This window comes from Choloepus didactylus, chromosome 22 (genome assembly GCF_015220235.1).
Source record: "Choloepus didactylus isolate mChoDid1 chromosome 22, mChoDid1.pri, whole genome shotgun sequence".
Classification (NCBI taxonomy): Eukaryota; Metazoa; Chordata; class Mammalia; order Pilosa; family Megalonychidae; genus Choloepus; species Choloepus didactylus.
In genome coordinates this window covers 24083826-24098512 of record NC_051328.1, presented here as the reverse complement: position 1 = coordinate 24098512, position 14687 = coordinate 24083826, and the positions used below count along the sequence as shown (strand labels likewise).

At 38.5% G+C, this 14687-nt stretch overlaps 1 protein-coding gene across 2 annotated transcripts in view; it reads right to left on the bottom strand.

Moving 5' to 3' along the window:
* UTP4 (UTP4 small subunit processome component) overlaps positions 1 to 14687 on the bottom strand; it is a 42543-nt gene that overhangs the window by 9356 nt on the left and 18500 nt on the right. For both annotated transcript variants that reach the window (XM_037815645.1, XM_037815644.1), the window contains exons 7-12: positions 5458 to 5629; positions 5262 to 5353; positions 3919 to 4015; positions 3065 to 3129; positions 1785 to 1907; positions 1179 to 1335 (exon numbers count right to left, since the gene is read on the bottom strand). In XM_037815645.1, coding sequence (XP_037671573.1) covers positions 1179 to 1335; positions 1785 to 1907; positions 3065 to 3129; positions 3919 to 4015; positions 5262 to 5353; positions 5458 to 5629 — 706 coding nt within the window. The remainder of the gene's footprint in view (positions 1 to 1178; positions 1336 to 1784; positions 1908 to 3064; positions 3130 to 3918; positions 4016 to 5261; positions 5354 to 5457; positions 5630 to 14687) is intronic.

Sequence of the window (14687 nt, the reverse complement as noted above, 5' to 3'; positions counted from 1 at the left end):
CATGTTAGACACTTGACATTGGTGGTATTGTCTGATTCTTTATTCTACTTTGATTTAAGGTTATTTTTCCTTTTGCTGCTTCCTAGGTGTCATTTTTTTTTTTTTGTTTCCTCTTCCTTTTGCCTCTCTACCTTCTTTGACTCTCCCTCCTGCCTTGTGGAAGAAATGTAGATGCTCTTGCTTAGTATGACCAGAATGTTCAATTAGGATGAACTTAAATGTTTGGAAATGAACAGGGGTGTTGGCAGCAAGATGTGAGAATAACTAACAGCGCCGAATGGTGTTTGAATGAGGTGGAAAGGGGAAGCTCAGAGTCATATATGTCACCAGAAGGAAAGTTGGAGGTCAAAAGATGGAAATGTATAAAAGTGAATCCTACGGTGGGCAATGTCCATGATTAACTGTACAAATACTGGAAATCACTTCATGAACCAGAACAAATGTATGACAATACAATTAGAAGTTAATAATAGAGGGGCATATAGGGAAGAACTATATACCTATTACAAACTATATACTACAGTTAGTAGTATTTCAACATTTTTTCATAAACAGTAACAAACGTACTGTATCAATACTAGGAGTCAACAATTGAGGGGGGTTGGTTAGGGATAGGGGAGGTTTAGAGTTTCCTTTTCTTTTTTTCTTTTTTCATCTTTCACTTTATTTCTTGTCTGGAGTAATGAAAAGTTTCTAAAAATTGAACAAAAATTAAGTGTGGTGATGGATGCACAGCTGTATGAGGGTACCCAGGGGCAAGTGATTGTACACTTTGGATCTTTGGATAATTGTATGGTATCTGAACAATCTCAATAAAAATGAAAAAAAAAAAAAAAAAAAGACATTCTGTAAATACACCAAAATATTAACAGTAGTTATTTATGGGTGTCAGGATTACAGGAGATTTTAACTTTCTTGTTGCTCTGCTAACAAAACTCTGAAGAAGGGTGATGAACCCTTTTTTGGCCCCAAATAATGAATCAAAAAATCAGTGAGACAAGAGTAATCAAGCATCTTCATTTACCAGGTATCATCTACTTTAAATTGCAAACATGTAAGTGCATATCTGCAGGATGGGGAAGATCATTAGTGAAGCTGGGACAATGAGGTTTAAGAGGGAAAAAACGATACATCTTAGATACTGACAGCTCTCTCATGACCAGTTCCCAAATTCCCACCTGACTGGGGCTGGAAAGTATGCAGGTGCTTGAAGCTTCCTTCCAACAGCTGAATGATATGTAGAGAGCCTTGATTTGATGCCACAAAGAGCTTTGTTGAGTCTTCAGAAAACAAAATCTGAAGGGCAGAGCGAAGGAACGCTGGCATTTTGGAAACCTTAGAGTCAACCAATAGTAAAAGCCAGTAAGTAAGAGAAGTGAGACCTTTAGCCTATCAAAAATAATCACAGCCAGGCTGAAGTTACATTTATGCTTCCTGTTTCTAAATAAACCAACTGACCAAGGGCCCAGAATAGTGATATACCATTGTAACTAATACATCCTCCCTTTTCAACTCTTAAGTAAATACTAAATTTTCTATCATGAAAATAACTCAGTTACATATGAAACCATAAGGCAGGAAAATCTAAACTTACATCCACATTCTGGCATTCCCCTATCCTTCCAAAAATATAACCAATTCAAAATGGAAATAAAAGACCATTTTGTAACAACAATCTCCAATTGAGCAAGGATTTACATCGAGTACATTTCCACTTTACACATAAAAAATCACATACTTACAAAGTTTCTTCTTGGGTGGCCAGACATCGGGCTATCACTTACCTTTTGGAGGCTTATGTTGTCATGTTCATAATTCAACCGATGGAGAAAAAAACGAGAAGCTGTAGAATAAGCTATCCAACTTGCATTTGGGGAGATACAGCTGCAAATAATGTTCTCAGGCCCCTGGCAACGTTAAGAATCATGATGAACGTTCAAGTAAAACTTCATACTGACAAGGCTCGCTGTGACATTAATTCTCAAGCTCTTGCGCCTCCAGACTTATCCACAAAAACATCTACACACAATCCTGACACTCATGCTATGTGTCACTATGATTACTTTAGAGGTAGAACACCTAAATGGCGTGGCTTTGATTTGCAAAACCAGAAATGGAAGCAAGTGAATATTGTGCACATTATCTCAGCCCTTTGAGTACTCAACAGTTGCCGCACTAGACCCCAAGCTTAGAAATCTGAGCAGGGAGGCATTTAATATAGGAAAGCTTTGGAGGATAGGTGATTTGGAGAACTGATTTTCCATTGTATGAGCACCTGCCTCAAAGAGCTCTAAGAAATAGTAAGTGAAAAATTTGCAGAACAAAGAAGGAAAGTCTAATGTAAATTTACATACTTAAAAAAAATACACCTAATCAATTAATAATTATTTCAGGGGAGGGATTAGAATTAATGAGGTGGTCAAGGATGTAAACTACTAATATTGTTTGAATTCTTCAAGTGAGACTATATTCACAAATATTTGTGTCATTAAAAACATTTTTTAAAAAGAAAGATACAAGGTTTGCACAATATTCTCAAGAGGTGGTCAAGGATACAAACTACCAATATTGTTTGAATTCTTCACAGTAAGACTATATTCACAAGTATTTGTGTAATTAAAATAAAGATTTTTTAAAAAGATACAAAGTATGCACAGTATATTCTTATTAATGTAAAAGAAAGGATATATACACATACACATATGGGTGGAAATTTTTTCTGGAAGGATATTTAAGAAACTGTCGACAGTGATTAGTACCTCTGGAGAGTGGGACTGGGGATACAGGATGAGAAGGAGGCCCATTTTTCATTGTATACTTTTTTTGTACTGTTTCAACTTTTAAAAATACGCATGTTATCTTCATAGTATCAAACGAAAACCAATTTCCTGTATTCATTCATCCAATATATTCTGAATGCCCAACTTATAATCATAGGAAATCCAATTCTGGTGACTACAACTCAAATAGTTTTAGAAGTTACATAGCTTATTATATCAACCAAGTCACCCTCAAAATTCAGAATGGTAAAACCATTCTGAGGTACACAGTTGAACTCCCTTACCTTTGTCTTCAGTTGCAGTAAATGATCTGCGTCTTTAGAGAGTGGAAGAATATCTCCATTCTTTCCTGGAACAAGAAATATCCCTGAAGTTTTTCTTATCAAATAAAACATTTCTCCATATGATTACTTGTACATTTTTCTTCTAAAAAGTCATTCCTAGGTAGAATGGAATCTCTACCAGTGGGAAATCAGAAAGATGTCTAAGCTCAGAATTTTCTGGGGTGGGCGGGTACATGAAAAAGAAAGCAGTGAGCACTTCCTTAGCTTCTTCTATTTGAATGCTCCAGATATGGCTGGTGATAGATCACAAATTCCCTGAAGCTGTACCCCCAGCCAGGCAAGCAAATGGAAGTTGAGTTTGCATGGCCCTGATTTCAACTTCATTTTCTCACTCTGGAACCTAAAGCAAAAGTCTCTCATCGACCATAAGCAATGGGACCCAAACATTTCCTTAGCAGATCACACAAAAGGTCTCTGGGTTGTTACCCATGAGTTTCTATGCAACCTTCTTTTTCATGTAGGACTGTTAACTACCCAACATTAAAATTTGCCATTTTTCAAAAGCCTGTTTTTTCCCAGCAAACTAGGGCAAACTATGATTTCACAAACTTCATCTCAACTATACCCTGTAGTTCAGTGAAAAGAATCTAAACTTTTAAGAGATGATCCAGTTCTTGCTAGAGTCTAGCACTGAACAACTCATTTCTTCCATCTAGAGGGTAGAAAAAATGTTAAGTTCCAACAGACACAAAAATCTACCTCCATTTTTCCACTAGCAAAATCTCAACTGCAATTCTGATTTTTGGCTTCTCTCTCCAATTTTCTCACTGGGAAAAAATCTTCTCACAACTTACCTGTTGCAACTGTGGATCCCAGTCGCCAAAGTTCCAAGTGATGAGCAAATTGGAAGAGGAGAAGCTGCCTCTTTTTAGAACAGGAAATGAGACATCGCTGTATCCAAGAATGGAAAAGTTCTTAGCCAAAGCTATATATTGCCTCAATACTAGACATAGCAGCAAAATCTTAGCACATACTTTACTGTTAAAATCCATTTATTTAATAAATACTTCTTAATCACAATCATATGCCAGACACCATCCCAGGATCTAAGAACATAATGGTGAATAAAAACACAGCTACTACTCTTAAGAAACTTATAGTCTAAGAGGGTAACACAGAATTAAATGGGCAATTACATTAGAGTGTGCTAAGAATTTAACATGTAAGCATAGTGTGTAATGGAAAAAATAAAAAATAGAAAGGACTTAGCTTTAGAAAGGCTAACCTAGCCTTGAGGGATAAAAATAGGAGCCCCAGATGAAGTTCCCTGGTAAAGAATAATCAGGCAAAGAGGGCAGAACAGGACATTCCAAACAGAATGAGGGTATGTGAAATGGCTCATAGTAAAAGAGCATTAGAATAAAATCTCTTCCAGTTTGGCTGGACTGAGTGGTGTAGGAGTTGTGGTGATGCTGCAAGTGTATGGAAGGAGAATTAAGAGCTGAAGACAAGGGCCAAATCAAGCCAGGTCTTATAGGCCACACTAAGGAATTAGTCTTTATGCAGGGGGGGAAAAGGGACCAACCAAAGTCTTTGAAGCACAGAGTGAAAGAAAAAAGTTGCTTTTTAAACAGATCGTTAGTGAATAGTCTGGCATAACAAAAATGTAAATACAAGGAATTCATTAGGAAGTTACTGCAAAAGAACCCACATTAGAAAAGATGCTGGACTTAAACTAGGATAATGGCAGCATTAACAGAGAAATGACCAGATTCAAGATAATGAGCAGGTTGACTCAGTAATGTTTATTGGTTGAATGGCATGGTAAACAGGTGGGGAAAAGTGGGGTTTCTAACTTGGGAATATGGTACCATTCACCTAGAAGGGAACACCGGAAGCCTGGATTTTCCTGCTCCCATCCAGAATAATAAAGAGCCCAACATTTAACGTAAAATATACACAAATAAACATACTCCCCCAAAACCACAACCATCTGGAAAAGAAATGATTTGCCCAGGAACTGAACTAGCAGTTCTAACACAAATCTCTAGCCCCCGTCAATGTCTTTGCAAGAGGCTTATTTCAGAAACAGAAAGAATGAAGAAGGTTAGCTACAGGAAGTCCTACAGATTTGTCCAGGAACTGTTAGCTATATTGAGAGTCTTACAGGAGAAGAGACAGAGGATATGATACTTACATGAGGGAAGGTGATTTTTCGGAGAGCAGCATCATAGTTCTTTACCTCCACCTTCTCCATGAGAGGACGAATGACTAAGTGGGTGTCAGTGCCTGGGGCAGGAAAGAGGGGAGAAGGTGTACAGAATTAGGAAAAGACCTGCATGAAAATAACCAGAGCTGAGCATGAAGAAAGACTCTCCAAGAGTAGTACCCACCTCCAGATATCAATGCTGTCGGGCTGTGCGCCACAGCACGCACATCGTGAGTGTGATGCTGGAAGGGCTTTGTCCGTACCCATTGCTTCTCGTTGCTGTTGGAAGTCACAGAGACCAGCTGAAAATGGAACACTGTACCCTCGGCTGTGCCCACCACGAAACTGTCTTCTTGCTGAGAAATTAAATCATTAGGAAGGTACATTTGAGCAAAAAAGGGCCCAGGCAGAAAAAATATTTCCTGAGGTTTTCTGTCTGTGCAGTTTAAGGGAATACATCTCTCCCCAGAATTAGAAGGTACGCTGCAGGGATCTTTTTCCTTGAGAAGCTAACATTTTCAGAGGAGCAAGCTCAGACATAAATAAAACTGTACCCACTACTGACAAAATTAATATGTATCTCAAATTATAATAGTGGTTTCATTCATACAAAGTAGAACCTTTTAAAACAGCAACAAAAAGGATAAAACACCTTGGAATAAATTTAACAAGAAATATGCTAGGCCTATATGAGAAAAATCTGAACCTACTAAAGGACACAAAAGACCCAACCAAAAGCATACCATGCTCTTGAATAGGATATTTAACATGATAAAGATATTATCACTGAATCACTGACGAATTGTATGTTTTACATAATCCAGTAAAAATACAGAAAGTTCTTTACTTGGAACTGAGGAGGTGTTCCTTACATTTGTATATTTAAAACAAAACAAAACAAAACAAAACAAAACAAAACAGACAAGCAAAAACAAAAAACAAGATACATACAAAAAGCCCAAGCAATAGTAATAAAAACACTGCGGGGGGGGGGGCGGGGGGACTGGGAGCCCTATCCCTGCCAGATATTAAAATACATCTATAATGTCTCAATAATTAAAACAGTGTAGTATGGCACATGAATACAGACTGACCATGTAAAAGAAATGAAAGTTCTGAAATATACCCAAATTCTTAAGAGAATTTAATATCACAAATATCTAATATTTGAGGCCCAAGTGGTATCTTAAATTGGCAGAAAAAAATAGACCATTCTTTAATCTATAAATGGAGCTAGAAAACCTGTGTAGCTACAGGATTTGCCCTTGGGAAGACTGTTGCTGCAAAGGAGAGGCTAGGCCTCCCTATAACTGTGCCTAAGAGCCTCCTCCCGAATGCCTCTTTGGTGCTCAGATGTGGCCCTCTCTCTCTAGCTAAGCCAACTTGAAAGGTGAAATCACTGCCCTCCCCACTACGTGGGATCAGACACCCAGGGGACTGAATCTCCCTGGCAACGTGGAATATGACTCCTGGGGAGGAATGTAGACCCGGCATCATGGGATGGAGAACATCTTCTTGACCAAAAGGGGGATGTGAAAGGAAATGAAATAAACTTCAGTGGCAGAGAGACTCCAAAAGGAGCCGAGAGGTCACTCTGGTGGGCACTCTTATGCACAATATAGACAACCCTTTTTAGGTTCTAATGAATTGTGGTACCTGGTGGTAGATACCTGAAACTATCAAACTACAACCCAGAACCCATGAATCTTGGAGACAATTGTATAAAAACGTAGCTTATGAGGGGTGACAATGGGATTGGGAAAGCCATAAGGACCACACTCTCCTTTGTCTAGTTTATGGATGAATGAGTAGAAAAATAGGGGAAACAAACAAACAAACAAAGGCACTCAGTGTTCTTTTTTACTTTAATTGCTCTTTTTCACTTTAATTATTCTTCTTGTTATTTTTGTGTGTCTGGTAATGAAGGTGTCAGGGATGATTTTGGTGATGAATGTACAACTATGTAATGGTACTGTGAACAATCGAATGTACGATTTGTTTTGTATGACTGCGTGGTATGTGAATATATCTCAATAAAATGAATATTTAAAAAAAAAAAGAAAAAGAAAACCTGTGTAGTTATACAGAAAAAATAAGATTGAACCCATACCTCTGTGTATCAGAACAAGTTCCAAACGTATCAAAGATTTAGATATAAAAACAGAAACTATAGAAGAACTAGAAGAAAATGTGTGGAAAAGGACCATGACTCAAAACCAGATGCCATAAAAGACTGATAAATTCAACTAGTTAAAACACACAGACAATTTCCAGATAGGAAAAAAAAAGAGAGAGAGAAGGGAAAGAGAGGCAAACTTGGGGGAAATTATTTTCACAAAGGGTAACTCCCTCTCTACAAGATGAAAAGATTCCTAAAAATCAGTAAGAAGACCAACAATCCAATTTTTAAAATGGAAAAAGTTTATTAACACAGTTAATAGAAAACTGCTCTTAAATACATGATAAGATACTTATCTCACATCAAGAAAAGTGCAAATTAAAACCATGATGGGTTCTTGTTTTCCCCCAAACAGATGGACAAACTCCAACAGTATTTTAACAACTGCTGGCAAGATTGAGGAATTATACACACAGGTGGAGAGAAGTTAAAATAGTACACCATCAAGGAAGGGCAATTTGAAAATAACCATAAAAATTACAAATACATATACCCTTTCATTCAACAATATTCTACTTCTGGAAAATTAGAGATACCTTCTGCATGTATGAATCACACTGCAGCACTCTTTGTAATAATAAGGCCAAAATAACCTTAACATTCACCAATAATAAGCTATTATATAAAATTGTCATGTATCAGTTCATTAGAATACTACACAACTAGAAAAAAGAATGAGGAAGCTATCATTTAACAAGCTAGATTAAGCAAAAAAATAGATGCCAGTATGCATGATTTGCAATGGGTGGAGGTGGCCTACAGGTACATAGACTGAGGAACAGAATGGTGAACTGTTGTGTGTGCATACAATGGAATACTGAGCAACTGCGAGAAGGACTGAAGATGTGAGACATGCAACAAGGTGAATGGATCCTGTAGACAGCATTTTGAGTTAACTATGCCAGAAACAAAGGCAAACACTATAATGCCTCGCCAATATGGAATAACTACAATATGTAAACTCAGAATTGAATCTTAGAGCATGGCTTATTGTAATGGTCCCTAGATTGTAAGCTCTTATAGCTGTCAAATCTATTCCTGAATTGTAATGGCTATCTCCAGATTACAAGATGCTGATCCCTTTGCGCATAACCTGATCGAACCTGGAACTTTGGGTATCCGTTGACACCTGAAACTCAGACCTAGAGCTCAGCAGATATGAATGTCAGTATTAGCGCATACAGCAACTGTTAAAAAAGCTGAAAAGAGTCCAGATTTCAATTAGAGATATGAATGAAGCAGATCTGGTTAAGACTAGGGCTAACTGGGCCAAAGGGTAAAGGATGATACTTGACTGTGTTTTAAAACTTCAACTTCCATGTGAGACCAAGGGAAGAGATGTTTATTTAGTGCAGGATCTGTACTTCCCAAACAATTTAACTCATAGTTTATTCAAATAACATAATTACATGGAACTTTGAATAAGAAGTGAGACCTGGTAGGTTTGTATAGGTTAGTGTGAAATAGGGACACATGCCAAAGTGATTTAGGCAGAGAATAAAAATATATATGCAGGGCCCCCCTGAGGAGCTGGGGGGAAATGCAGAAGTGTTGGACTTCCTCACCTGGATCATTGCTGATGTTCTCACAAACATTGAGGATGGGCAGTTTGGTATGCTGAGCCCTCTATCTTGGGACTTGCCCTTATGAAGCTAGTCACTGCAAAGGAGAGGGTAAACCTGCTTATAATTGTGCCTGAGAGTCTCCCCGAGTACCTCTTTGTTGCTCAGATGTGGCCCTCTCTCTACTAACCCAAGTTGCAGGTAAACTCACTGCCTTCCCCCCTACATGGGATCTGACTCCCGGGGTGTAAATCTCCCTGGCAACACAAGATATGACTCTCAACGATAAATCTGGACCTGACATCATGGGATTGAAAACATTTTCTTGACCAAAAGGGAGATTGCAAAATGAAACAAAATAAAGTTTCAGTGGCTGAGAGATTTCAAATGGAGTTGAGAGGTCACTCTAGTGGGCATTTTTATGCACTTTATAGGTATCCCTTTCTAGTTTTTAATGTACTGAAGTAGCTAGAAGTATATACCTGAACCTATCAAACTGCAACCCAGTAGCCTTGACTCTTGAAGATGATTATATAGCAATGTTGCTTAAAAGGGTTAACAGTGTGATTGTGAAAGCCTTGTGGCTCACACTCCCTTTATCCATTGTATGGATGGATGAGCATAAAACGGGGATAAAAACTAAATGAAAAAATAGGGTGGGGGGCATGATTTGGGTGTTCTTTTTTACTTTTATTTTTTATTCTTATTTTCACTTTTTCTGGTATAAGAAAAATGTTTAAAAAATAGATTGGGGTGACGAATGCACAACTATACGATGGTACTGTGAACAGCTGATTGTACACCACGAATGAATGTATGATATGTGAACACATCTCAATAAAACTGAATTTAAAATTGAAAGAAAAAAAAGCAGGGTAGTAAGACTGAAAAATGGGAGTGTGTTTCAGATAGTGATGACTGGCAAGAAGTAGCCACCCAAGCAAAGATCTGGTACAAGAGCAAGAATATAGGTCCTGAAGCTGGTATGTCCAAGGAAGAGCAGAAGGTCAGCAGGCTTGGAGCATGGTGAGTAACCGAGAGTCAGAGCATACCAGACCTGGGGGCAGATCCTTCTGGCCCCTGCAGGCAAGAGAAAGAGGCGGCATTTTATACTCAGGGTTAAGGGTCTCACTGATAGATTTAAGCAGGAAAGGGATATGATCTGATAGAAACCTTAAAATCCCAATTCTAGTTGGTCAGAGAACAGGCCCAAGGGAACAAGGGAGACCAGATGGAGGACAACTGGAGAAAAGAGATAGTTTCTTGTTTGAGTTTAGAGAAATACAAAGGGAGGCCATCAATTGGGAGAGAACTATGATTATACCTGTTATCATGGAAAGTCATGATATTTCAAACTATAATTAATAATATAACAATGAAATAAAATAACATTTATCAAACAAAAAAAAAAAGATGCCAAACAATGTTAATGCTTGGGCAATCATAAAAAGGAAATTAGTAATAGCCTTTACATATTGAGAAAGAGTTTCTTATGAAATAAATGGATAGGAGGGAGGAATGGAAGGGAGATTCAAAAATCAAAAGGATCAATTTTTTATACTTTTGATTTTTTTAAACTACATGAATGTCATACTAGTCAAAAAATCAAATACATGTTTTGAAATGGTAATGGGAAGGATAGGTAGATTTTTCCTTAGGTTTTGTAAAGAACCATGGACTAAAAAATTGAAGCACTAGAGAGAGAAAGCCAAAGGAAGCAAGAAACTGAAACAGAACCTGGAAGAGAAGGGAGAGACCAGGAGACACCACCATGTGTCTTGCCATTTGGCAGAGGAACCAAGGATCACCAGCAGCCAGCCCCAGAAAGCCACAGTCCTTGGGGTAAAAGCATCGCCACGATGGTACCTTGATTTGGACATTTTCCTGGCCTCAAAATTAAACATAGATGATGAGATCCATTTGACTTCCTGGTATCTCAGAAGCTTCAAAAGCTGTTGGAGCCTCCAGGGACCATTGCTGTAGCCCTTTGAGGAAACTAAAGCCACAGGATGCTAAGGGTCTGATAAGCCAAGAAAAGATAAAAGATGGAACATCTTTCTTTTCCTGCTCCCAAGGAAATTCCATTATTTTTCAAAGGCCACATGACAGCGTAAAACCCAATCTGGGTTGAAAGAAGCAGTCCACAAGGACAAGCTTAGTGTTAGCTGAAAATGAAGTTGTTACCAGACAGCAAACTGCAGTTCTCGCTTCTTTTCAATATGTGAATGAGGAACTAAAAACAGCTCAGTAAACTCTAAGCAACTGTGACAGCTGAAACTGTCTGGGAAACCAGGAGCCCACCTGGACCAAGATGAAAAGATCACCAGTTACCTTGTACTTCATGCCACTGTGGGTCTATAGAGGTATGTTATCAGTTCTATTTTACTCAAATAGAAGTTATAAAAAAAATATGATTTATCCCGGCACTTCCAAAAGCCAAACAGCTCCAAAATCGCTTCTGTTATTTTGAATTCATTAAAAGGTGATGGTTTCTAACAATCTTTTCAAGGCAAGAGGAGGGCCATGCTTTCTCAGACCCTGAAAAATGGATGTTGCTGTTGTTTTTACCCATAGAAAATTGACCCTGTTCAATCTTTCATGAATATCTTTCAGCTCATTCCATGTGGGAAGAAAGACAATGAGAAGTGAGTCCTACAGCAAGAGATCTCAGAATGATTCTTCCAAAAGCTCTCATAAAATGAGTTACCCTGAATATGACCTTACTTATCTAAGCCCACGTAAGGTAATATTTTGCTCTTAAAGCTGTCAGATAAAAAGCTGTTGTTGTTGAAGTTAGAAAATACAGAATATATTTTGTCACATGGAAGAGTTCTGGAAAATAGTTGTAGAGGATAAATTTCAAAAGAAAACTAAGCTACTGTGGAAAACAATTTCCAGAAAGTTAACCATGGAATTACGATAGGACCCAGCCATCCTGCTTCTGTGTATATACCACAAAGAATTAAAAGCAGGAATTTGGAGAGATGTTTACACACCGATGTTCATAGCAGCATTATTCACAATAGCCAAAAGGTGGAAGCAACCCAAGGGTCCATCAACAGATGAATGGATAAACAAAATATGATACAGCCATACAATGGAATATTATTCAGCTCTAAAAAGAAGTGGCATGCTGGTACATCCTACAACATGGATATACCTTGAAGACATCATGTTGAGTGAAATAAAAATAAGCCAGACACAAAAGGACAAATACTACATTATTTCTCTTATATGAAATACTTAGAGTAAGCAAATTCATAGAGACAGAAAGCAAAATAGTGGTTACCAGGGGTGGAGGTGAGAGAGAGGAATGGGTACTATTGCTAAGTGGGTATGAATTTTGGTTTAGGATGATGAAAACAGTCTGGAAATAGTAGTGAAAGTTACACAGTATTATCAACGTACTCAAGTCAAAGAACTTTCCACTTAAAATGTTTAAAATGATTTCATTTTATGTATATTTTACCACAATTAAAAATAAATTATTTATAATAAAAAGAAAACCGAAAATTAAAAAAAAAAAAAATTGAAGTGCTATAAGCATTCCTTGAAATTACCTAAAACCATGATTTCCTTGAAGAGTGGGATTCAGACCACTCTTAAAGGCTACAGGAGATAATTTTAGGTAACACACAGACCAGTTGTTAAAAGAAAAGAAAAGAAAGAAAAAAATACACAGTCAGAGGTATTTCCATTTTGATTATTTATCAATCCTTCTATTTATTTCAGGAGAATCTTAGTTTGGGGCTATGTATTTTGCATTTAATACCTCTTTAATACTTAAAAAAATTTCCCCTGTGAAGAAACCTTAACACTGTTGTTTTTCATTATATTAGGCTGTTTATTTACAGAAAGTGATACTGATTTTTAATTTAGGTATTGATATAGTTTCTGTTTAAAATAACTTTACATAAATAATAGTTTGGGGGAAAAAATCCCAAAACTAGTAGTCAAAAGACCAAGATATGGGAAACCCTGAGCTAATTCACTTTATTTCACAAATGAAGAGGGAGGGCTAAAGAGGGAACAGCTTGATCAGCATCATCCAATGAAAGGGTAGCAGTGCCAGGGCTAGCACCTAGGTTTCCTGATTCCGTTTAAGGCTCTCTCTGACAATATGCAGAACACTGTGATTCTAATGCCAGTTTAAAAAATCTTCATGTGCTTACAATGATTTTTAAAAATTCCTCCACATTTCAAAACCACTTCCACTGTAACTCCAGTTTTTAAAATATAAATTACAAGGGGTCCATCTCCCTACAGATGCTTTGAACAACCAGGAGAAATTGGCAAAACATCTTTCTCAAAGTTCCAGAAAACTGTTATAAGGACTACAGTAACAGGGCGAGTGCCAAATCAAGATAAAAAAAAACTTAAAAGGTCCTGGCTGGCCTCACCCCTCGCAAGCTGAGAGTAGTTGGCCTGTGCTCCCAGTGTCAATCAGATCCCCAGTCCCAGTTCTGGAGGCAGCAAAGTCATGCTCATGCACATACTGGGAGCACGTTATGTCTGGCCCAATCTGTCTAGGGGTGGCCTGAGGGACTCTCCACCCCAGAATTTGCCCTGCATACAGAGGGCAGCTCACCAAGCACTACTACAGAACACCGACAGACAACAATCAAGGGGCTGCCTGGTACAAGGGATTGCTGGCTACAGGACATACAGTTTAGAACTGTAAGGAAACTGTTTCCTAGGGAAGAGGCGACATTTGTATCCGTGTGAACAGGGAAATTCCCAGGGCCACACGTGCATGTCCAAGACAAGGGACATGGAAAGAAAGGACCAGGGAGGTCCCTACACATTGGTTTCCAGCTATTCTCCTAACTTGTTTAATGGATAAGCCCTGAAAGAGAACACTCACACAGGCACACAGGTCAATCTGGAAAGACTGGGAAAGGTGTTTTCTTTTCTTTCTTTCTTTTTTTGGCTCCTGGCATTCAAGAAAAGCACTGACATAATACTAGTTAGATAAAACTTAAGGAACAGACACTTCAGAGTCTAAATTCCAGCAATAATACATTAAAATATCAAATGTTCAAGTTTCAACAAAAGATTACAAACATACCAAAAAACAGGCTCAAGCAAAGGAGAAAATTAGAAGAATTAGAAACTATCAATGAGGACCAAACCTAGGACATTCCAGACATAGAATTTTAAAAAACATTCCCAAGTGTTTCCAGCATCATGAGCACACGCCACAATATCGGGTGTGGACAACAGCCTTTTGCGCACCCACAGCTAACTGTCCCAGAGCTAGGAAGGTGGGGCTGTACAAAGAGGGGGAAATTAACACACCCCATACAGCCATCCTTTCGGCAGGCTGGGAACGCCCCTACATGGCCCGGCAGCCCAAAACTACCCTTGAGGGATGGCACGCACTTGTGACGTAGCACAGCCTCCCCTCAGCAGAGGCCCTAGAAGGGCACGGCTTGGCAGAGGGACCCACTCGGAAAACCCAGGGACCATACACCAATACCAAGGACTTGTGGGTCAGCGGCAGAGACAATCTGTGGTGAGACTGAAAGGAAGGTTTAGACTCTTACAACAGCCTTAAATCTCCAGGAACACCGGGGAGGTTTGATTATTAAAGCCGCCCTCCCTCGCTAACCGCTCAGACACACGTCCCACATTCAGGGCGGACAACACCAACAACACACCCAAACTTGGTGC